Genomic DNA, 25,594 nt, shown 5'->3' on the forward strand with positions numbered 1-25,594 from the left:
TCTTATGCAGATGATTGCAAAGAGTGTCCCTCCATCTGGGGGACCTGTCCTGTCCGGCATTAGACAGGAAACCCATATCACTGAAAAGGCATTGTGCACCGCTCGGTTTAGCCTGTGGAGGCGCTGTAGGGAAACTGAACGCTTATTGTTCACCTTTCCCATAGATGAGAGCTGATCTTACGAATGCCAACAGGGGGGATATTGTGTCAAGAAACTCTTCTAACAAGTAGTGAACCCTGATTAACTACGATATTTATTCTGGGTCACAGTGACCGAATTATTCATCATTCAATATTTTATTTAAATAAACTGCAGCCCAGTCCGAATACTTGGAAGTAAAAAAAAAAAAAAAAAATTCCCTCAAATGGTAAATCCTCCTGATAGCCAACATTTTGGCTGCGTGTATGAAGCCAGTCTGTATACACATCCATATAGCAGTCTATAAACCAAGATAAAAATTGGGGACCAGATATTGTCAGGATTTGTTATGCAAACTGATTCCTTGTTCTTAAGAAGGTTTTGCACTCAGATCCTTAGAACGTGAAGACTGCGGATGATTTTCGGATAATTTATACACAATGCTGGGTGTATGACGCCACCTTCAGTACAACCTTGGCTCTGCTGTGCACCACGAGTAAATCTCCTGCACACTACATCCGGGATACGCTTTCTGCAGCCTCTGGGTGTAGACTTTGCAATAATAATGTATCACCTAGTAAAAACAAAAAAAACCTTTTCTTTGATCTCTATTCAGGGCTTATCAAACCTTGAAAGCATGGATGAAAAACATAACAATGTGTTCCCCTTCCGCATCTCCTTGTAGGTTACACGCCCTTGTCAGACCTTCATATATGGATGTTTGCGCCGTGAAACTCGCGTTGTCACTGCAAATCGTCTGTATGTTATTTGCCGAAAAATACTTCTGTAATGTTTAGAAAGAAAAAAAAAAAATCTTCATGTTACTTTATTCTTTATATGAAGACATCCTCTGCAGATGCTCTTGTGTGACCATGCACAATAGAAGTCTATGGGAGCCTAAGTTAGAATAAACAAATTCCGTTTTCTGTCACCCTGGAGCTTCCTTGTTCCTTTTTTTTTTTGTGTGATCTGATCCTGGTTTCCCACAAGACATAAATGAAACCATTGATGTCTGAAGAATCGCACCAACCATATTGATATAAACATGCAAGTTCTTAATGGAAAGATAGTCTATAGCCGTCATACTGCAATGTAAGCCTAATGGGGGAATGAAAACTGTTCCGGGAAATTCCAATCTATTCTAAAATTAGAATAATAATTCCCATCCAAAGGTTTACATTATCTGTATAATGCTATGTCGGGCAACTATATAAATATCACTTCCCTAATACATTGTCATGAATCCCAGCTGAAAATCCTGCACTGTTTATATCACCCATGTGGTCACCTTGAGTTCTGCCTTACTCATGGGATACCTATAGACATACATTGAATGATGGGCCATGTCCTGCTGACAACATGGTGGGATTCCCCTGGCTGCCCTGCTTTATTCATACCCTAATACAGGCAGTCCCCGGGTTACGTACAAGATAGGGTCCGGAGGTTTGTTCTTAAGTTGAATTTGTATGCAAGTCGAAACTGTATATTTTATAATTGTAGTTCCAGACAAAAAAAATTTTGGCCCCAGTGACATTTGGAGTTTAAACATTTTTTCCTGTAATGGGACCGAGGATTATCAATAAAGCTTCATTACAGACACCTTACAGCTGGTCATTGCAGTCTGGCACTATAGTAAAGCATTCAGAGAGCTTCACCAGGGGTTAGAGGGGTCTGTCTGTAACTATGGGTTGTCTGTAAGTCGGGTATCCTTTAGTAGGGGACTGCCTGTAATACAATGAAACCTCTGTTACCTTGGAGAAGTTCACTCCATCAGATTTTTGGATCTGACATGTAAACTTAAAGGGACATTGCCATTTCGGCAAATGAATTTTATTGTTTGTAAGATGAAAAATTTATACAATTTTCCAATATACTTTCTGTATCAATTCCTCATGGTTTTCTAGATCTCTGCTTGCTGTCATTCTATAGAAAGTTTCAATGTTTATTTCCAGTGGACAGAAATCTGACCATGGTCACACAGGTGCACATTATATCACACAGCTCTGATACTATTGTAGCTGTGCACCTGTGTGTCCATAGTCAGATTTCTGTCCACTGGATGTAAACTTAAAAACTTTCTATAGAAGGGCAGCAAGCAGAGATCCAGATAACTATAAGGAATTGACACAAACTATATTGGAAAATTGCATAATTTTTCATCGTACAGACCATAACATTTATTTTCCAAAAATTGGAACACCCTTTTAAGTTCTTCTTTGAAAAGACCGCTCCCTCTTTTTAAACCAATGGGGAAAACCAAAAGATCGAGTGGCATAAAATTTAGGCTGCGGTCACGCGTGGCGTTTTGAACCCGTTTTTTGGCCCGTTTTTAAGCAGTCCGTTAAAGGCATGCGATTTTGATCGGTTTTAATTAAAATAATTAGGAAAACTGGTCAAAAACGGATGCATTTTTAAAAAAAAGCACAGACTGCTATAAAAACGGGCCAAAAACGGGTTCAAAACGCCACATGTGACCGTAGCCTAAGGGTGATGCCACACTTGTCGTTTTGAACCTGGTTTTGGTCAGTTTTTAAGTTGTCCGTTAAAAAACGCTTACGTTTTTTTGAAAACGCATCCGTTTTTTTTTTACCATTTTTAATTAAGATAATTGGTAAAGCCTGTCAAAAAACGGATGCGTTTTAAAAAAACAAATGCGTCTTTTAACGCCATGTGTGGCATCACCCTTAGGGAGTTGCGGAATTAGAAGAAAACAGGCGACTCCTGAGCTGAACACTGGGCTGGTACCATTTTACCACAAGAGAGCGGATTAACCCTTTGATGTCATAGGGCGTACAGTTTGCTGACACCTTGTTTTTAGCGTAACACTGTTTTCACCATAACTATGTGGTTGAAAGGTTTGGTAGCAGTTTAATTCAGTTTTTTTGATAAAGCATTTTTTGTTTTAACCCCTTCTCCCCGACGCTCTTGGCTCACGTACTAACTAGTAGGACTGCGGTGAGCGAATGACGTGGGCATTAACCCGCATCTGATTATTATAACAGCTCTGCCCTGGATTGTGGTGTGAACGTGTTCTTTCTTGCAGTGTCTTCAACTATTTTACTAACTGACCAATGGCTCAAATCCCTTTTATTATCATCCATCAGACAGAGATTTCTTAAAGGGAACCTGTCACCACATTTTTCACAAATACAGCTAGTGACAGGTTCCCATAGAGCTCTAGCTCGAACTTTTGGCTAAAAAATTATTTCCTTCACATCCCTAAAAAATCAACTTTGTCATCTTACCTGGCAAAAAGCCAGAGCAAGCGAGTCACAGGGGGCATGTCCTCCCGACCTCACTCTTTCCTACTCATCACCACTCAGCACCACGAGTCATGTGACCAGAGTGATGTCATCTGGAGGACATGATCCACATGTCATGTGGATAAAAAAAAAAATCCTTCTTTGTTAAATCTCACTTTTCAATACTGGCAATAATGGGACCATTAGAAGCCCCGCCTCCACCACACTCGGGAGTGTCTACAGTAATGCCCCTTTTATGAACATTAAAGGAAGAAGTGGACACCTGGGATGGTTTTATGGGACATTTCACTCAGAAAGGAATGGAGGAGAGGTTCGGATCAATGACTGGACACTCCAGCCCCACAAGCAAGGTTGTCTCCTCTACTTGACTCCCCCCCCCCCCCCCCCTCCTCCTCAGAGATGGCGCCACCTCTGTCAATGGGTTGTGTGTGGTACTGCAGCTCAGCTCCTTTCATTAGGGCTTAGCTCTAATACTAGTTGCAATGTATGGACCGATGTGTTGCTGTTACCCATAGATCCAGGCAGTGTGACTGTGATAATCTTCTTATATTTTTTTTATCCATGGCCTCCTTCCTTCTAAAATCAAATTTAAAATTTATTATAATGAGCCAGAAGGGTTTTTACCATCGCCTATCTGTGTGAGAGATTACTTCAGGCAGAAGTGCTGATGGGGCACAGGAGACAGTGTAACAGCCTGAGAAGCTACAGCACAGAGGGGATCTGGTAACGCTCCTTACAGCTGTTTGGACTTATTAGCATAATTAAAAGTTGATTTTAGAAGGAAAGATGCCATGGATAACAACAATAACAGTATTACTACAGTCATGGTGCCTGGATCTATGATTAAAGGGGTATTCCCACTTCAGCAAATTAATGTTATTATTTGTACTAATGGAAAATAATACCTTATTATTGCTTATTTATATATCGCCTTCAGATTACACAGCGCTGCACAGAGCTTACCAAATCAGTCCCTTTCCGCATGCGGCTCACAACATAATCCACCTACCAGTATGTTTTGGGGTGTGGGAGGAAACCGGAGGACCCGGAGGAAACTCACGCAAACACTGAGAATATACAAACTCTTTGCAGATGTTGACCTTGGTGGGATTAGAAACCAGGACCCCCAGCGCTGCAAGGCTGTAGTGCTAACCACTGAGTCAATGTGCTGCCCTTAAATCTTCAAATATACTTTTTGTATAAATTCAATTCCTCACTGTTTTCAAGATCTCTGCTTGCTGATCTTCTATAGAAAGCTTCTATGTTTACTCCCAGGGCACAGGTGCACTGCTCATTTGTATAATACAGAGTAATCAGAGCCGTATGATATAAGGAGCCGTGCACCTGTGTGACCATGGTCAGATTTCTGTCCAATGGAAATAAACAATGAAGCTTTCTATAGAATTGACAACAAGCAGAGATCTAGAAAACCAAGAGGAATTGATACAGAAAGGATATTGGAAAATTGTATACATGTTCATTATACAAACGATAACATTTTATTTTCTGAAATTGGACAACCCCTTTAAGTGCCCCTGGTTTATCATAATGGATTTTGTTGGTAGGTTTCCTTTAAGGGCATCTGCACAAAATCTTTCTAATGGCAGCTGCATTTTTATATCTCACGGAGCTTTTATAGGCGGATGAGATTCCGACTGTATTCTGTTACTGAGGTTAATATGGTAATTTTTTACGTCATTAAGTAATTGAACTAATTAATTTCAAAAAAATCTAATATAACCACCTCTGACTCTTGTAAGGTTGGAGGACATCCGGAGAAATGTGTGCAGGGCTATAAATAGTAGCAATGCTTTGGGTACTAATACTGAAGGGACATTGTGCGGTCATGTCCTCCCTCCAGAGAGACATCTGCCGCTACAAATGTCATCTTCTCCTCCACAACCTGTTCTTCAGACTCTTCCTGCTGACATAGTCAAGGTCACTCCGCAGACCATGGAGTCCCGGCTGTGCAGGCCTGCTCTTTGTTAGTAGCTGATAAGGGTTAATGGGTAAGCTAAAACAATTGAGTAGGACCCGCTACGCCAAATATTTTCTGGCCGCTCACTAGTAATGTCATTTCAGTCCTTCTCCCCATGGTGGCGCTCTGCACACCATGACTTCAATAGAGATTTGGAGAACAATTCTGAAGTTGTAGGGCAGTGATGGCGAACCTTTAAGCGGCAGAGTGCCATAAACTGCAAACAAAAAACCCCCCTTATTTATCGCGAGGTGCCAACCAAAACTTATATCAGTAACTTATTGCTCCCTGTTCAACAACTTTCAATCTCATTGGCTTCCTGAGGACAGCAACACAGTAGAAAGATGGAAAATGTTCATCATTTTAGCTTCGTTCCAGTGTCTGTACACAGAGAATCGTGGGGCCAGCAGGAGGTCCTCCAAAGAAAATTCAGCCATGTCTAATTCCCCATCTTCCTACAGTCCTAAGTAGTGAAGTCAGTATCAAAATATGACTGGAAGAAGCATCTTTTAAGTTGCTTGGAACTGCAGGAAGATTCTTTTGAGTCCTGTCTGGTGTGCTGGGGCGATGGCCCGGGTGCCCACAGAAAGGGCTCTGAGTGCCGCCTCTGGCACCCGTGCCATAGGTTCGCCACCACTGTTGTACGGAGCAGTTACAGGTCTCGTGTAACACTCTATTCCATTATTTGCTACTTTTTTGAGACCTGTGGATTTTCAGCTTATCCTTAATTCTGGGAGTCAGATCAGCTCATCGAAAGTGTTAGTCTTCTGATGATCTGCTACACTGTAGTTGTTCTCTTCCAAAGTCGTCTGAAAATGAGAGTAAATTTTTGCCTGAAATGAGCAAGTTTAGAGGCTGTAGGAATAGTGCCGCAGCCACCGTTACTCCACGCCCCAGTAGCCTCAGGCGATTTTACCTTCCAGCTCCTCCTCTGTGTGCTCCTGCACCTTTCTGCTCTCTCGTCTAGAAGCCGGAGCTTCTCTGCATGCACTTACATTCTGAATTGATGTGCAGAGCGCATGTGCATAGCCGCTCTGGTGCTATTGCATGTGTGCAGGAGAAATGGCTTCAGGACAAGATTGGGGAAGGGAGGAGGCGCTTGTAGGTGGGATCAGCTGAGGTTACTGGGGCATGGAGTAGCCTTGGCTCCGGCTCCCTGGAGAGGCTACTCCATGCCCCAATAGCCTAGCATTTGCCTAAATAAAAGAACATTTTTATCAGCATCTACTGAATGTCGCCTTCCGGTCTCTCTACGATCCATGCGCTGCCATCTAAGCAACGTTGACGGCAGCAACGGAGCCTGTCTCGTAGCGTGCAGGCAGTGATAACATCGCTGTCCGCGTCCTGTGATCAGCGCTTTGTGTGTCTTAGATGTACACAGCGCCGATAGCTTTTTACTATCGAAGTTATGGCTGGCGAACCAGATGCAGCCGTCAATGGAGCCACAGGTTCCCAACCCCTGTTCTAGAGTAAAGGCTGAGAAAATCGGAAAGATGCGCCTGGAAATCCTATACAGTGCCCTACACCAAGGCTGCGTCACACGTTGCGTTTATGCAAATATGATGTAAACAGAATGTGATTGCACCTTGTGACCTCGGCCTACGGGGGTAATTTGGGGGGGGCTTGATACATTCAGATTTTAATAAATCCGGTTACATGAATTGTACTTTAAACTGGTTCACAAAGAATTTTAGAAAGTTTCTAACAACCTTGAAGCTCAGATGCTTCTAACACCTTTAAATGAATGCAGTGAAAGATGTGAGGAGAGTGGGTAATATATGGTAATGTATGGGGAAATGAAACCTAAAGCCTCCTTGTGAAGACTGTCGATATGAAAATATATGTGCCGTGACCGTCAAGTCGTGCGGATTATAAAGGGCTATGAAGTTTTAGAAGTACAGGAAAAGAGAATATGGAGCTTAAAGGAACACTCCAGCAAAATCTGATATGGTGTTAGGCCTAGTGCAAGGCCAGGGGGATGGAGCATGGCTCAGCGATTCAGATAGAGGCCATCGCAGGTACTACACTGTGCATAACACAGTACATATGTCTTTAGATATCCTACGAAAGCTGTCAGCAAAATCCATCATGATAAACCAGGGACACTGTGACTGTGGTGATCTTCTTATGTTTGTTATTTATGGCCTCCTTCATTCTAAAATCAACTTTTGAAATTATGCCAATGAGTCAGAAGGGATTGTTTACCAGAAACCCTCTTTGCTGCAGATACACAGGCTGTTATACTGTGCAAGAGCACTTATTAAGTCAGGGGAGTCCTGAGGGAGCAGGACTGAAAACGCAATGCGCTCTCAAGGATTGTCCAAAAATTTGTGTGTATAAGTGCTCACTGGAGGTCCCACGGCTGGAATGTAAACTGGGTAGCAGGTGCGGTAAGATAAGGAGAGGCAAATCCCTAAATCTCCTAGTGAATACAGAACCAGGTGCTGTGCTAGACCTGGAGGATATAGAAATGATCACGTGGAAGTCGGAGATGTGGACCTGACCTTAGGGCTCCTTCACACGAACGTCTATGGCGTCTGGTCACTGTGCGGTGAGCACACCTGGTCTCACAACACCGTGACCGTGCATGACGAAATATAGGATATTTTCTGTATTTCGCCATGTTATGGTGCCGACTGCTCACTTCTATTTGGGGGGGGGGGGGCACGCTTACACCTCCTCCTCTCCAGGGCAGCTGTATGTAGCCCGGGCGACCATACATGTGAATGTGCCCTTTTTCTCATGGAGCACACAACTCCCCATCTTGTGATCACGGATGGTTCCAGTTGTTAGATAAGAATCCACCTGGGATGTTGAGTCCAAACGTCGTCTTTCCCCTATAATTTTTCATTGCGTGAAATTCAGGACGGCTTCGATCTTCATTTGGTCCCACTAAACTTGCCAAGTTCAGAGAACTTCAGCGATGCCCATTTTAATTTTGTCCAAGAAAAAGACGCTGCATCTAAAGAAGCAGAATAACCAGTGCAGTGATGTACTGGGCTCTGGTATGTGCTGCCTATATATCATGTGGTGGACGGCTTCAGGTAACTGCTGTGCCCTGTATTTGCTGACTAATAATGTAGATTGCTTCAGGTGCTGTCACACGGTGTGTTCTTGGTGTGTTTTTGCATGTTTACCTGGTTTGCGTCTGGTTTTTCTTCATTTCTTGTGAAAATGTTAATGACCAGCCAAACATGCAAAAATGCATGTGCTTTCAGTGCATTAAAATAAAGCGCCAAGATCGGACCAAGAACGCACGGTGTAACCGCAGTCTTTCCATCTAAGCTGCAGTTTATTCTTTTTACGGTCTACAGTAACATTGATTTTCCTATCTTCCTTTGTAGATTGTCTCCAGTTTCAAGACCACAACGTCTCGTGCCATCTGCCAGCTGGTGAAAGAATACGTCGGTCACAGAGATGGTCTGTGGGACGTCAGTGTTACGCGGACACAGCCGGTGGTCCTGGGGACTGCATCTGCAGGTGATCTCAATGGACTTGTCACTTCAAACATTGATTCTTAACCTCACACAATACTTTACAGATCGGTGTGGAGACATTCCAAAGTTTCAGGATTTTGTGTCAGATGTTCTCCAAAAAACTACTTTTATTCCTCTCGCTTTCATTACTGTAACAAGTCAAGGAGGAGGAAGAGCTTGCCCGAGACTAACTCCACCTCCCCCACATCCTCTCTCTCACTAAACCGCCTAGCCCTGCCCTCTGCCCCACATCACTGCCCGCAGGTTCCTAATGCCCCACCTCCAGAGCACTTCAGGCTCATTAGAATAATTTTATAAAAGTTGAAATTAGAAGAAAGGAGGCCATGGGTAACAAATACTGGCAGTGTACATGTTACAATGATAAAATAGACTTGTTCCAACTCAACTTAAAGAACCTAACTCGGAACAAGTCTATTTAATCACTGTAACTCCAGACAAAGTTAGATTTTCAAAATTTTGTGATGTCCTTGGAACAAGGATTATCAATAAAGCTTCATTACAGCACCTTACAGCTGATCGTTGCAGCCTGGGACTACAGTAACACACAGAGAGCTAAACTAGAGGTCTGAAAGGTCCGTGTGTAACTAGGGGTCGTCTTTAAGTCAAGAACCGCCTGTATAAGAAGATTACCAAAGTCACAGTGCATGCAACTAATCTATGATTAAGTGCCCTTGGTTTGTGATGGATTTTGATGGTAGATTTCTATTTAAGAAGGAAGCCATTATAAATCAATGTCCGACTTTCAGGATGCCTAGTCACATGACTTGGTAAATGGATGGCTATTTTAACTTTTTATGTATTTAATAATTGTCAACTATTGGGTTTTATAGATCATACAGCGTTACTGTGGAGCATAGAAACGGGAAAATGCCTTACCAAGTATGTTGGCCATGCTGGATCGGGTGAGTAAGAGTATACACTCCAACGATCATTTGGGTTTAGGGACTAGACAATAAAATCTTTCTTTTGAGGGAGCTACTGTTGTAATGTAATGTAATGTAATAATCTGTTGTTTTTAGAACTTTTGCCCCATAGGATAAGGTTAGAATCACATCTTCTCGCTGTTGTAAGGATAGGTTGGGAGGGCTACAATGTATCCTGCTGTGTGCTCACTGTCTGCTTCTACTCCTTGGTGGGAGGAGGCATGATCATTATCATCAGCCCCCGATTGGTTGCTGCCGATGTTCGGATTGTCTCCCAATTGATGTAACGTATTTGAACAGTTTCACCAACAACAGTGGAGGCCAGGGATGGATGCCATACAGCAGTGTCCGTCCCCCATAGATTCTAATGGCCTTTACTGAGTATGTACTGTGCTATCCAGCAGGATTTAGAGCAGTCTGCTGTACTGTTTCATCCTTTTCCCCCTCCTGTATGTGACATATACTGAGATACGTTCAGGGATTATGTCTGAGGCTTTCCTGGTGTACATGCTCGTCGTGTGTTTTAAAGAAGTGAAGTGAATGTAGACAAACATATATGAAGTGTCAGCCAATCCTGTGCTTTTCATGGTATATAATGACTATTGCTGCCATTCTATTTCTAGTAATTCTTAAACTACATAACATTCACTATAGTTGGTTACATATTTATTTACTATGTTGTTTTGTTTTTTTGTTTTGCAGTAAATTCTATCAAATTTCATCCTACTGATCAAATTGCATTAACAGGTAAGTACCTGAAATGCTTTTATACATACAATACACACACACATACACTCACTGGCAACTTTATTAGGTACACCTATCCAACTGCTCGTTAACACTTAATTTCTAATCAGCCAATCACATGGCGGCAACTCAGTGCATTTAGGCATGTAGACATGGTCAAGACAATCTCCTGCAGTTCAAACTGAGCATCAGTATGGGGAAGAAAGGTGATTTGAGTGCCTTTGAACGTGGCATGGTTGTTGGTGCCAGAAGGGCTGGTCTGAGTATTTCAGAAACTGCTGATCTACTGGGATTTTCACGCACAACCATCTCTAGGGTTTAGAGAGAATGGTCCAAAAAAGAAAAAACATCCAGTGAGCGGCAGTTCTGTGGGCGGAAATGCCTTGTTGATGCCAGAGGTCAGAGGAGAATGGGCAGACTGGTTCGAGCTGATGGAAATTGGACAGTAGAAGATTGGAAAAACGTTGCCTGGTCTGATGAGTCTCGATTTCTGCTGCGACATTCGGATGGTAGGGTCAGAATTTGGCATCAACAACATGAAAGCATGGATCCATCCTGCCTTGTATCAACGGTTCAGGCTGGTGGTGGTGGTGTCATGGTGTGGGGAATATTTTCTTGGCACTCTTTGGGCCCCTTGGTACCAATTGAGAATCGTTGCAACGCCACAGCCTACCTGAGTATTGTTGCTGACCATGTCCATCCCTTTATGACCACAATGTACCCTGTAACATCTGATGGCTACTTTCAGCAGGATAATGCGCCATGTCATAAAGCTGGAATCATCTCAGACTGGTTTCTTGAACATGACAATGAGGTCACTGTACTCAAATGGCCTCCACAGTCACCAGATCTCAATCCAATAGAGCATCTTTGGGATGTGGTGGAACAGGAGATACGCATCATGGATGTGCAGCCGACAAATCTGCGGCAACTGTGTGATGCCATCATGTCAATATGGACCAAAATCTCTGAGGAGCTTCCAGCACCTTGTTGAATCTATGCCACGAAGAATTGAGGCAGTTCTGAAGGCAAAAGGGGGTCCAACCCGTTACTAGCATGGTGTACCTAATAAAGTGGCCGGTGAGTGTATGTTATGTGTGTAACTATATTTGCTTGTTTTGCCTTTAAATTTCTGCTCATTTTGGGCGTTGGAGTCCAGTGGGCGGTCCTCTGTGATTAACAGCTATCTATGTGCATAGTTATAAGTGTGAAAGCAATCTGCCACTCTGTAGGACCACCCACTAGACTCCGGAGTGTTGAATGAGAGACGAGTTGTATTATGTTTTCACATGTTTATTAATCTGCTCAGCTCCTCCTGCTCTATAACATACTACCAGCAGATAGGGCACTATGTACAATCTTCTCAGCTCCTCCTGCTCTATAACATGCTGCCTGCAGATAGGGCACTATGTACAATCTTCTCAGCTCATACTGCTCTATAACATGCTCCCTGCAGATAGGACACTATGTACAGTCTTCTCAGCTCATCCTGCTCTATAACCTGCTGTCTGCAGATGGGACACTATGAACAATCCGCTCAGCTCCTCCTGCTCTATAACATGCTGCTTGCAGATAGGACACTATGTACAATCTTCTCAGCTCATCCTGCTCTATAACCTGCTGTCTGCAGATAGGGCACTATGTACAATCTTCTCAGCTCCTCCTGCTCTATAACATGCTGCCTGCAGATAGGACACTGTACGATCTTCTCAGCTCCTCCTGCTCTATAACCTGTTGTCTGCAGGTAGGACATTATGTACAATATTACATGTGATTTGTTTTCTTTTGCTTCCCTACATGGCAGCTTGAAGCAAACTGTAACCAACATAACTCTACAGCCATATTTTTATAAAATTATAAAAAGTATAAAAACATTTACAAAGAGAAGCTCTTTGAGTACAATCATCTCACTAAAGGATTAAAACTGGTGCGAGGCTCGTGTATCTTTTATGTATTATCTGATTGCTGAGACTTGTATAAGCCGCAGTTTCATCTGCTGAACTCGACATTTTTATATGTGCTTTTCAGATGAAATTCTCAAATGTTCAGCATTAATCTAATAGGAACTGGAACATCATTCTAAGTAGATAGAGTCCAGTCAGATGTATTCCTCCATATTGTACTAATAAACATTACAGGGATTGTCACATAAAAATAAAAAGTAATTTTTTTCCTACCCAAGTTATAATAGTAAATCAGGATTATTTTTATTTACTATAGATGGTGATATGAAAATGTAAAAATAAAGGACTGTGTTCTGCAGTTCTTAAAATGACCAAAAGACCTAATACACCAACACCCCATTTTACATTAGCCAAGACATCTTTATATATACCCACCATTACATCACTACTGACAATAGATGATGTCACAGCTTATCTCCTCCCCCTCCCTGTACAATGTCCTCTATATTGATAACACTGACCCATCATTACATCACTACTGACAATAGATGATGTCACAGCTTATCACCTCCTCCTCCTGTACAATGACCTCTATATAGATAACACTGACCCATCATTACATCACTACTGACAATAGATGATGTCACAGCTTATCTCCTCCTCCCTGTACAATGACCTCTATATAGATAACACTCACCCATCATTACATCACTACTGACAATAGATGATGTCACAGCTTATCTCCTCCTCCCTGTACAATGACCTCTATATAGATAACACTCACCCATCATTACATCACTACTGACAATAGATGATGTCACAGCTTATCTCCTCCCCCTCCCTGTACAATGTCCTCTATATTGATAACACTGACCCATCATTACATCACTACTGACAATAGATGTCACAGCTTATCACCTCCTCCTCCTGTACAATGACCTCTATATAGATAACACTGACCCATCATTACATCACTACTGACAATAGATGATGTCACAGCTTATCTCCTCCTCCCTGTACAATGACCTCTATATAGATAACACTCACCCATCATTACATCACTACTGACAATAGATGATGTCACAGCTTATCTCCTCCTCCTCCCTGTACAATGACCTCTATATTGATAACACTGACCCATCATTACATCACTACTGACAATAGATGATGTCACAGCTTATCACCTCCTCCTCCCTGTACAATGACCTCTATATAGATAACACTGACCCACCATTACATCACTTCTGACAATAGATGATGTCACAGCTTATCTCCTCCCCTCCCTGTACAATGACCTCTATATAGATAACACTGACCCATCATTACATCACTACTGACAATAGATGATGTCACAGCTTATCTCCTCCCCCTCCCTGTACAATGTCCTCTATATTGATAACACTGACCCATCATTACATCACTACTGACAATAGATGTCACAGCTTATCACCTCCTCCTCCTGTACAATGACCTCTATATAGATAACACTGACCCATCATTACATCACTACTGACAATAGATGATGTCACAGCTTATCTCCTCCTCCCTGTACAATGACCTCTATATAGATAACACTCACCCATCATTACATCACTACTGACAATAGATGATGTCACAGCTTATCTCCTCCTCCTCCCTGTACAATGACCTCTATATAGATAACACTGACCCACCATTACATCACTTCTGACAATAGATGATGTCACAGCTTATCTCCTCCCCTCCCTGTACAATGACCTCTATATAGATAACACTGACCCATCATTACATCACTACTGACAATAGATGATGTCACAGCTTATCACCTCCTCCTCCTGTACAATGACCTCTATATAGATAACACTGACCCATCATTACATCACTACTGACAATAGATGATGTCACAGCTTATCTCCTCCCCCTCCCTGTACAATGACCTCTATATAGATAACACTGACCCATCATTACATCACTACTGACAATAGATGATGTCACAGCTTATCTCCTCCCCCTCTCTGTACAATGACCTCTATATAGATAACACTGACCCATCATTACATCACTACTGACAATAGATGATGTCACAGCTTATCTCCTCCCCCTCCCTGTACAATGACCTCTATATAGATAACACTGACCCATCATTACATCACTACTGACAATAGATGATGTCACAGCTTATCTCTTCCCCCTCCCTGTACAATGACCTCTATATAGATAACACTGACCCATCATTACATCACTACTGACAATAGATGATGTCACAGCTTATCTCCTCCCCCTCTCTGTACAATGACCTCTATATAGATAACACTGACCCATCATTACATCACTACTGACAATAGATGATGTCACAGCTTATCTCCTCCCCCTCCCTGTACAATGACCTCTATATAGATAACACTGACCCATCATTACATCACTACTGACAATAGATGATTGTTCTCCTCTATCGTATGTATATGGGATAACAATCAAACTTTGTGCTAAACATAAGGCACAATGTGACCTGTAAATGGAATTTGCCGGCAATATACCAATATATTGTCAACTTGACATCTTGCATAACTCAGTGTGGTGGCATCATCGAGAAAATCCATTCTGAAGTGAGATGTAAACTGGTTGTATAAACTCGTGAAAGCAGGGAGTTTTCACTGAAGTCAGGCTCTCCCCACCTCAAAAAGTCCCCTCTGCTGTGATTGACATCATAAACCAGACTTAAGAATAGTTGGTTATGAAGTCCATGGACACAGGACTCCCAATTACAGAGGTATTCCGAGGTCAGGAGAGCTTGACTTCAGTACTGAGCTCTCTGCCTCCATGTCTTTATACAACAATTAAATCTCACTAAAGATGATTTTTTTTTTCTTCTTTTGGATGATGCTAAATTTGATGTGGAAGGTGACAAACTGATAGAAGAAATCGACCTAATCAATTACTATCAAGTTCCCTTTAAAGTGAACCTGATATTGTTTTAACTTTTAGATCTATCGTTCTTTGATAGTTTCCTAAATACACAGTTTACGGGACTTACCAAGATATTTATAGTTGGAGGGGTTTCACATAATCGTAGCCCCACTAATCTATCAGTTGAACCATTGCCTGAAAAGTAAAATGAATGATCATTGGTTACACCAAGTGTTTGCATGGGCTAAAATTAGTCCAGTTTGGGCAAAGTTGCTGGGTGGCTGACCTATCCCTTCACAACCCTACTCTCGCCCCCTAAAACAGTGGAAATCATGTTAGACAGTGCAGACATTGTCAGTATAGTTTGTTTGCTTTGTGTCCCCAGGATATTAGAAAGAACTGAGCAGCTATCTGTCTCACTATTTGTAGTAACTTGACGAAATTCTGTGGTAAACTTCCTCAGAATTGGCTTCTCTGAGAACAGGTCAGTATGTGACCCACCTATGAAATATGTCCAGTCTGGGCAAAAAATTCACCTAAGGGGAGGCCTCACCCCAATCGGGACTTCAGCTGAAGAGCGATTACATACACAGGAATGCGTCGTGTCACTTATCTGTCACCTGTAGCTGTCGGCTGTTAGCCTGTCATCTTCTGAAGAATAGTCACAGCCATTAAATCTAGTAAAAGAGAACGCTCCACTGGGGAATAGTGTGACACTTGATGTGACATTTGATTTCTCTTGTTTCCACAGCATCTGGAGACCAGACAGCTCACATCTGGCGCTACGTGGTGCAGTTACCTACTCCGCAGCCATCAGCAGACACCAGCGTAAGACGAGAAATCATCTAGTCAAATTCCGCAGCATCATTTGTATCGCTGATATAAAGTATCATGATCTGATTTATATTGTTTCAATATAGGGAATGTTAGTTTAATCCGGGTCAATGAGACCACCACCAAGTTTTGTGACCCGAAAATCTGGATCAAATACTGTCATTTTTGTTTGCATGAAGAGAAAATGTCTGTGGTTCCTTGGGAGACCACTCTCGCCTCTAGGAAGGAAAATTTTCAGGAAAATTGCGTTGTCTAACCCCATAAAGGAAACCAGACACTGACTGACTGTATCTGGTGGGCCAGACACTGACTGACTGTATCTGGTGGGCCAGACACTGACTGACTGACTGTATCTGATTCCGTCTGTGCTGAGGATCCGTATGTGTTTGCTCCAGTGTTTTTACTTATCCATTCACCTAAGTGAGTAAATCATTTAGTGAAAACGGGTCCAGTTGTTTGATCTCATAATATATTTTGCAGACCACTGACCGCACCAGGCCGGGAGTGCAACAGCACAGCAGCAAAAATGTACGCTGGACCTTTTTTAGACGAGTGTTGCAGTTTTTTAAGTAAAGCGATGGACGTAAGATCCTTATGATTTGAGCGCTTCCATTTTCAGCACGCTGATGGCAGAATCTTTCAATCTTTTAACGGAAGTTTAATGTAGACTTTTTTTTTGTCAGAATTTTGTGGTGGAATCAAAGTTGCGTTCTGTAACTCGGATTCCATCTATTTGAATGAAAGTTGAGCTGCAATACTCCAGAATGGCCACTACACTGTAGCTAGTGCTGCACAATTCTAATATTGGTTGGGGTTTGGCGCTTTTTACACTGCAGTGATCCACCCATGAATCCCAAACTGTTCTGTACCACTATTACATTGACTGACCACAGTGCCGGGGACGAAACTCCAAGTATTGGGCCTCATGCACATGTATGTATGGGGGCCGGGCCCCCCCTAGAGGTCTATGGCACCGGGCCATAGTGCATTGCATAGTGCGGCTGCATTGCTGTTTTTACCACACCCCCAAACCCTCCCCTCTCTCCTGCACCCGGGTACGGCCATGCGAGCATACATTCGTGTGCATAAGTCCTCACCATGACATATGTTATAAGGAGCCCCTTTTTCTACACAAAACAGCAGCGCCGAACTGTAATCCTCATGACAATTCTGCACTGCTGTTCCCCGGAACAACCCGGATTATCCCAAAATTCTATAATTCCTATAACAAGTTCACGTGTTTCTCATCATTGTAGTTAATTGTGCATGCGTTTTTCTTCTTTATCTCAGCAGATCTCTGCAGAAGAGGAAGTGGATTTTTCAGACAAAGATGATCTCGATGCCGACGGAGATATTTCCAGTGATTGTCCTACTGTCCGGGTACCCATAACCTCGCTAAAAAGCCATCAGGGTGTGGTCATAGCCGCCGATTGGCTGGTGGGGGGGAAGCAAGCGGTCACTGCCTCGTGGGATAGAACTGCCAACTTGTATGACGTAGAGACGTCTGAGCTCGTCCACTCCCTTACAGGTAAAACATCACTTATGTGGGGACGTTAGACGACGTCTAATAACTCAGCTGATGTCTGGATTATGGCGCGTTCTTAGGAGGGACAGACAATAAACCCTTTGTAGACCTCTCTGATGGTGGCTTTCCTTGAATGAGAAGGGAAATGCTGAAATTTAGTTTCCCTGTCTGTCTATCCATAAGGTCAGCTCAGAAGAAGGGACATCAGGGCGGAATTTTTTCCTGTAAAAATAAGCAATAAAATAAACCATAGAAGTGAATCGGATCTCAGCTAAAGTTCCCGCGGCGGCTTCTAATGTAAAATTAGTTGGTGAGACCGATCGGCGTCGAGGATCCCAGGCTTGTCATAGCTGGATCTGTATATGAGGCTGGTCTTATAGAGAGCCAGTAAATTACCACTATACTGCAACACAGTTCAAGTGCCCTCAAAAAATTAGGTTAAAGGGGTTGTCCTAAAGAAAACCCTTGGGTGGGGCGGATTAAAAAATATAAACCTGGTGTTACCTCCTGATGCCCGCCCGGCGTCCAGCGCTGCAATCTCTCTGGTCTGTGCCCTAAGTAAACAAATGGGGCACAATAGCCACCCTGTGCTCAGCTGCCGGCCAGCCATGCCCACCCATCCCGCATGATACAACACTGGGATTAGGGACGGGTGGGTGTGGCTGGCCGCCTCGGCCGGCCAGAAGCTGAGCACAGCGCGTATTTGTTTACATGGGGCACGGACCGGGGAGATTTCAGCGCTAGAGGCCGGGAGGGCGCTGGGAGGCAAGTACATGTTTTTGGGGTTTTTTCTTGTCTACCCGCTCATCCCGGCCACCCAAGGGTTTTTTTTAAACCCCCAGACAACCCCTTTACCCCTTACTAGGAACATGCCATTTGGTTGACACTTTCACATAATGAAAGGTTCCCATATTCTCTATATGCTTTAACCCCTTAAGGACGCTTGACTTATTACTACGTCATGTGTCTGCTGCGGGTGTTTGGAGAGGGATCAAGGGCTGAGCATTGGGTGTTTGCTGCATATTGCATGAAAAAGTTAGAACATGGCAACATTTGTTTTTAATTTTTGAAAATGTATGAAAACATTATAAAAACTAAATAAATGTGTTATCCCTGTGATCGTACCGACCCAAAGAATAAAGTAAACTTGTCATTTGGGCCACACAATGAAAACCGATGTGCATTTTTTCACCAATTTCCTGCTTCCCGGTACACATATTACTGTGAAGTGCAAGTTGTTATGCAGAAAACAAGTCCTCATACAGCTCTCTACATGGAAAAATAAAAAAGTTATGGATTTTTGAAGGTGGGGTTTAACCCCTTAAGGACCAGGCCCTTTTTCGTTTTTGTGTTTTTATTTTTCACTTCCCACATTCAAAAATCTATAACTTTTTATTATTATTATTCCATGTACAGAGCTGTGTAACGGCTTATTTTCTGTGTAACAAATAGCACTTCGTAGTGGTAGTATTCAATATTCCATGCCATGTACTGGGAACCGGGAAAAAAATTCTAAATGCAGTGAAAATGATGAAAAAACACATTTGCGCAATTTCTTGTGGGCTTGGTTTTTACAGCTTTCACTGTGCGTCCCAAATGACAGGTCTATTTCATTCATTGGGTCAGTACGATCACAGGGATACCAAATTTGTATAGGTTTTTAAATGTTTTCACACATTTACAAAAATTAAAACCTCCTGTACAGAAAAAAAATTCTTCATTTTGCCATTTTCTTGCGCTAATAACTTTTTCATACTTTGGTGTACAGAGCTGTGGGTGGTGTCATTTTTTGCGACTTTTGATGACGTTTTCAATGCTTTTATTTTTAGGACTGTACGACCTTTTGATCACATTTTATAGAATTTTTTCTATTTTTCAAAATGGCAAAAAAAATGCCATTTGCGACTTTCCGCTATTTTCCGTTACGAGGTTAAACGCAAGGGAAAACGGTTATTATATTTTGATAGATCGGGCATTTTCGGATGCGGTGATACCTAATGTGTGTGTATGATTTTTACTATTTATTTATATTTATATCAGTTCTAGGGAAAGGGGGGGTGATTTGAATTTGTATGTTTTTTTTTAATATAATTTTTTTTTTAACTTTTTTTATTTATTTATTTTTTTACCTTTTTTCAGACTCCCTAGGGTACTTTAACCCTAGGTTGTCTGATTGATCCTACCATATACTGCCATACTACAGTATATGGGGATTTTGCACACCATCTATTACAATGTGCAATTCGCACATTATAATAGATAGCCGAGATCATGATAGCCTCGGATCTTTGTGGGGGCGCCCACACGCCGCCGGCTCTTCAATGCCGCCGACAGCTTTGCCGCCCGCGATCGGTGAAAGCACCGGTTGCGGGTGCTAGCGACGGGCATTTGCTTCATTATGAAGCAAATGCCCGGTGAGTATGAAGAGGGCTCAGTCCCTGAGCCCTCTTCATACTCCCCCACACGCAGCAAGACGTAAGGTTACGTCTTATTGCGCTATGGGGTTAAAAAATTAAAAACCCAAAAACAAGATAGGGCCTCAGTAAGGACACAGCCCTGTTTTGATTTTGTGTTTGCATTTTTCACTTCCCACTCTCAAAATTCCATACATTTTTATTTTTATATTTCCATGTACAGAGCTTCATAAGGGCTTGTTTTATGCGTAACAAATTGTACTGGGAAGCTGGAAAAAAATTTCCAAATGTGGTGAAATTGACCAAAAACCACATGGGTCATTTTCTTTTTTTTTTTTTACAGCTTTCACTGTTCACTCCAATGACTCTTTTTATTCTATGGGTCTGTACGATCATGGAGATGCCAAATTTATATTAATTTATAAATGTTTTAGTAGATTTTAAAATAAAATTTTTATCTTTTTTTAAAAAAATATCTATTTTTTTTACAATAACTTTTTTTTATGCTTCAGTGTACGAAGTTCTATATGTAACGAGTTTTTTGGGGGATGAGATGACGTTTTCATTGCTTTTATTTTGGGAATCTTATGACTCTTAGAACACTTTTTATTAAAATTTTACTTTGTTGCAAAATAACAAAAAAAAGTAAAGTGGCGACACTGGTATACTACCATATTGCAGTATATGGGGATTTTTCTCACAGGCACACTGTTATAGATTGTGCTGAATGACATGCCAGACTCCCGACTGTCACAGGGATTGGTCAAGGTCCCCACCCCCTTTGCCGGGGGCATTTCAATGCTTTTATTCGGTGGGTGTTTGATGCATAACACAGCAAACATCCAATTTGTATGAAGAGGGTTCAGCCTATGAGCCCTCTTAATACGCTCGCTGCCACACCATGACGTTGGGGAGCATCATGGTCCAGCAAGGGGTTAAAAGAATATAAAAGTATACCTGGCTCCCTGCCACAAAATTGCATTGAGTCCTTTTGGCATCCTGAGGTCCCTGTGTCGTCACCATCGTTATCTCCTCTCTGCTGGCTCTTCTTTCCTTCCCCCTCCCTCATGTGGCCTTTACAGGAGGGGGAGGGAGGTAAAGCTACTAGAGGAGATGATGACTACACAAGGTCTTGGACTCAATGCAGTTTACTGGCAGGGAGCCAGGTATAGTTTTATTTGAGTGAGTGGAACTAGTAATTATAATTACAAAAGCAGATTTGGAATTACCGTATATACTCTTGTATAAGCCGAGGTACGTAATTTTAACACAAAAATATGGGAAAACCTATTGACTCGAGTATAAGCTTAGGGTGGGAAATGCCATGGTCACAGCCTCCATCCAGTATAAAGCTAGCCGGCTCATGCCTCCAGTATATAGTAAGCCAGCCCCATGCCCCTAGTATATAGCTAGCCAGCCCCATGCCCCCAATATAGCCAGCAGCCCCTTGCCCTAAGAATATATAGAGCCAGCTCATGCTCCTTAGTATATAGCCTTCCAGGCAATGCCTCCAGGTGTGCCCAGCCTATAAGAAAAAAAACCCCCTCTGTAATCACCTTTCTGACGCCCCCGAGCAGGTCCTCTTCGCATGCACCATGACGGCACCACTTGCTGACAGCATAGTATCTGCGCTGCCTTTTGCACACACTATGATGTCCGCATGTTGCAGACGGCATCGCGCAGGGACACAGAGCTGGAGTATTGCAAGAAAGAAGATCCTCGGAAGCGTCGGAAAGGTGAGTACAGAGTTTGTGTTTTTTAATAGACTCTGGAATAAGCCAAGTAAGGGTTTTTTCAGCACATTTTTTGTGCTAAACAACTCAGCTTATACTCGAGTATATATATGGTTTTGAGGACCTGTCATTAGATAAAAATGTGATCCTGATGACAGGTTCCCTTGAAATATGATGACAGATTCAGTTTCCCCAGAACACAAATAAGAATAAATGTTACAAGCATAAACATATTCGGTATTATCCCATTCCAAAATGTCTGATCAAAATTTAAACGCGATTATTCCCTCCGGTAAACACTGTAACAGGGAGAAACATCACTATTTTACAACATAAAAATGTATATAAAGTGATGTACAGTTCCCAATATGGTACCAAAGATTTTAATGTTTTTGAATGTATTGAAACCTAAATATATATTTGGCATCTCCGTGATCAAGCACACCCAAAGAATCAAGGAGAGCTGTTAGGGGTTAATGTACCCATAATGTTTACATCTTTTAAACTATAGATAGACTTAGAGGAATTATTTGATATTAGGATCCTAAATTTATCTTCTCATTTCAGGTCACGACCAAGAGTTAACCCACTGCTGTACACATCCCACACAGCGTCTGGTAGTGACGTCTTCCCGTGACACAACCTTTCGGCTGTGGGATTTTAGAGACCCCTCAATACATTCTGTGAATGTTTTCCAGGGCCACACTGAGTAAGTACTCATTTAATGACTGCTTGTTGTCAATACAAGGCGTATTTGCACACGCCCCGTGCAAAGTCCCCATATATACACTTCATGACCGTGTCCCACTTAAAACTATCATGAACTGTGGCACTTAAAAACCCCCACTGATCAGCAAGTTAGGCCCTTTCCCGTGGATAGAGCCTAACTTTTCTTTGTGGGAAAACCCCTTTTAAAGGAGAGCAGAACTGCAAGAATTGCCGTGTACATTCAGGCATGTGTGTAAACACAATTTCAGTGGCACAATTCAAACGGCTATATCTTCTGAACTGTGGCACCTAGAAATCTAGATCTGGTGCCATTTTAAAGAGGAGACTGTCAATGTTTATATACAGCTCAATCCAGACTGTAATTATTAACAGGGGATTAGACCTGTGTTTCAATGTGCCCAAGTTCTGAAGATATAGCCATTTGCAGTGTGCCCACAGCCTGGCAGCTGAAGGCAGAAGGTTGAAGGAGCTGCAGCAAGACAGAGCAGATAATTGGCAGAAGTACATGCACCCTCTGCATCTTTAACTGAACCTGGGGAAGGGTGACTGATTTGACATTTTACCAAAATATGTAAAAGAAAAATATGTAAAAGGTTTATGCTATTTTACTACTGATTACATTTTTTGATGAGCCAAATGACAAAAAAAAAAACAGGTTCACTTAGAAACCTGTTTTTGATGTCCTATCAAAGATAAGAATCTCATCACATCAGGTTTTGTGATCTACTGAACCAGATGTGCATAATATATGCAATTACAATTCCTGCCTGTCTGTCTACATCTCCAGTTCTGTAGCTCACAAAACCCCAAGCCTGATTGTATCTGAAAGATGAGATTCTTATCTTTAAACATGGCAGCAAAAGGTGCTACAGAAACGAATAATAAGGGCGTCTTAAAGGACACCTGTCATCAGGTCTGTGTCACTTGTCCTGTCACCTCTACCTGTTGGAGCAGATCACAAGGATCCCATCCCAGCCTTTATCTAGTTATTTCATACATTATTCATTGTAAAATCATCTATTCTTTATCATGTAAATGAGGCTGGTCACATGGTCAGAGGCAGTGATGTCACCCCTGTTCCCCCTCCCCTCTCCTCCACCTGCTCATGTCTGTGTGTAATGTATAGTAAAGCATGGCTAATGTGTGCTGCATCTGCTGACATGCTGCATCCTCCTAATATACAGGTGAGAGACACAGACATCAGCTACACATGAATGTTCTGCTGTAACATGGCTGCCTGGAGCTGCTGTATCTCTCCTATACACACACACATGCACACACAGGCTGCAGGGGGCGCCAGCACCAGGAAGCACATCATTATACAGCCTCACACCATTATACAGGCTGTCAGTCAAGCATTGGGGGTGTGGCTGTGCCGCCCACTCATGAATAGAGTGGACAGCTTGAATATGCTAATGCTTCATTGGACATTTCACAGGTCATTTGCATACAGCTTTAGGACCTCATTGCTTAGGTTTACAGGCATGTAGACGGACAATGAAGGGATAGAGGCAATGCTCTCTAATGGCAGTTTATGAAAATATATTTAGTTTAGGGGGGTTATTTTGCATGACGGGTTCTCTTTAAGTGACACTCCTCCAGCAGTTTCTACTCTGGCAAATATGACTCGTCTTTGCTCATTTTCACATGACTTTGGAGGAGATTTTTTTTACAAAGGAAAATGGAAGAAATTTCATACAAAATAGGGAATTATAGAAAGAACATTTCTTATTCTATCTGAGGGGACTGGTAATTTAATGGGGTAAAATCTGCTGACAGGTTCCCTTTTAAATCACTCCTCAATGGCATAATTTGGTTACTGTCTATTAACCCGATACATGAAAGTTCCATATGACCTTTAAAAACCTCTTCCTCTAATCTCGGCCATTTCCATATACCTTTTCAAGTACATTAAGCCACTCACTAAAACCCACCTATGGACTTTTATTTTCCCGTCTGTAATAAATTTGGGATTTAAATCTGTCCTGTAGAGATTCCAATTTATAAGCCCATAAGCTTATTACTGGGGTCTGCGTAGTACTTTGCAGTTTGAGTGGGCTATCTGAATGGAGATTTGCTGCTGAAATATGACTTGTATGGGCTGTGAGAATGCTCGGCTTGGCTTTTTCATAATTTCATTGCTACTATATCTTAATAAAGCGCTTTTCTTAAGAGCGGCTGCAGCTGTGCGATAAGACCCGAGCGGCGGCTACGCTGCGGACGCATGCACAAATTTTTAACAAGCCTTCAATCTGTCCCGCGTCGCCCCATTAACTAGCCTATTAATATATGAGCGGGCACATTGTTTACTGAGGCAGCAAGTCTTTAAAGAAAAACAACAAGAAAAATTTTTTTTTTTAGACTAACGGATCCATTAAAATAAGGCACAAATATTAATGACGATGCAAAAGGCAAAAATTGTCAGATTTATTTGAAAAAATAATTGAATACACTTCCGTTCCAGTAGGTGGCGCCGTAGCACTGTCATCCGTTCCTAGGTCTCGATTTCTCCAGAATTTATCCGTGATGCTTACAGGCTTTACTTGGGGTTGGAAAGACTTGCTTTATTTACACCCATTAGTAAAAACAAACTGTATCATGGATTTAGGTGGGATCAAGGTGTCGGCAGGCTCCAGTGGTTTTTCACGGCAGCCGGGGTGTTTGATGTCAAAGGTTAAGGCATATATCTGTTGTTATTTTTATCCTGTAATGCTCTGAGACAAATCTCCACCATGTCATTTTGAGTTTCCTTAAATCCACGACGTGCACTTCACATTGGGTTTATTTTCTTGGAATTTATAAAAACTTTTTTTTTTTTTTGTCTAAAATATATTTCTGCTAATATTGAACTCCAGACATATAAAGCTCAATTTACTTGTAGGAAATATTGTGTCAATTGTTTTACACAGTGGCCACATGACATGAATGTAACACGAGGCAGAGTGACCGGTCAGGTCTTGTAGCTTCCAAACATTAGGAAACTGTACCCCATGTATCACATGAAATCACAGCAGCCTCCATAG

The 25,594-nt window shown here is 42.1% G+C and overlaps 1 protein-coding gene across 2 annotated transcripts in view; it reads left to right on the forward strand.

Annotated features, from left to right (window-relative positions):
* WDR37 (WD repeat domain 37) overlaps positions 1 to 25,594 on the forward strand; it is a 121,239-nt gene that overhangs the window by 63,484 nt on the left and 32,161 nt on the right. Inside the window, exons 7-12 of one of the 2 annotated variants that reach the window (XM_072153996.1) lie at positions 8,724 to 8,859; positions 9,707 to 9,778; positions 10,502 to 10,546; positions 16,088 to 16,164; positions 17,461 to 17,698; positions 22,410 to 22,551. In XM_072153996.1, coding sequence (XP_072010097.1) covers positions 8,724 to 8,859; positions 9,707 to 9,778; positions 10,502 to 10,546; positions 16,088 to 16,164; positions 17,461 to 17,698; positions 22,410 to 22,551 — 710 coding nt within the window. The remainder of the gene's footprint in view (positions 1 to 8,723; positions 8,860 to 9,706; positions 9,779 to 10,501; positions 10,547 to 16,087; positions 16,165 to 17,460; positions 17,699 to 22,409; positions 22,552 to 25,594) is intronic. The other variant, XM_072153997.1, reaches the window with a different exon arrangement.

The sequence above is a fragment of the Engystomops pustulosus genome, chromosome 5 (genome assembly GCF_040894005.1).
Source record: "Engystomops pustulosus chromosome 5, aEngPut4.maternal, whole genome shotgun sequence".
In the NCBI taxonomy this organism is placed as follows: domain Eukaryota; kingdom Metazoa; phylum Chordata; class Amphibia; order Anura; family Leptodactylidae; genus Engystomops; species Engystomops pustulosus.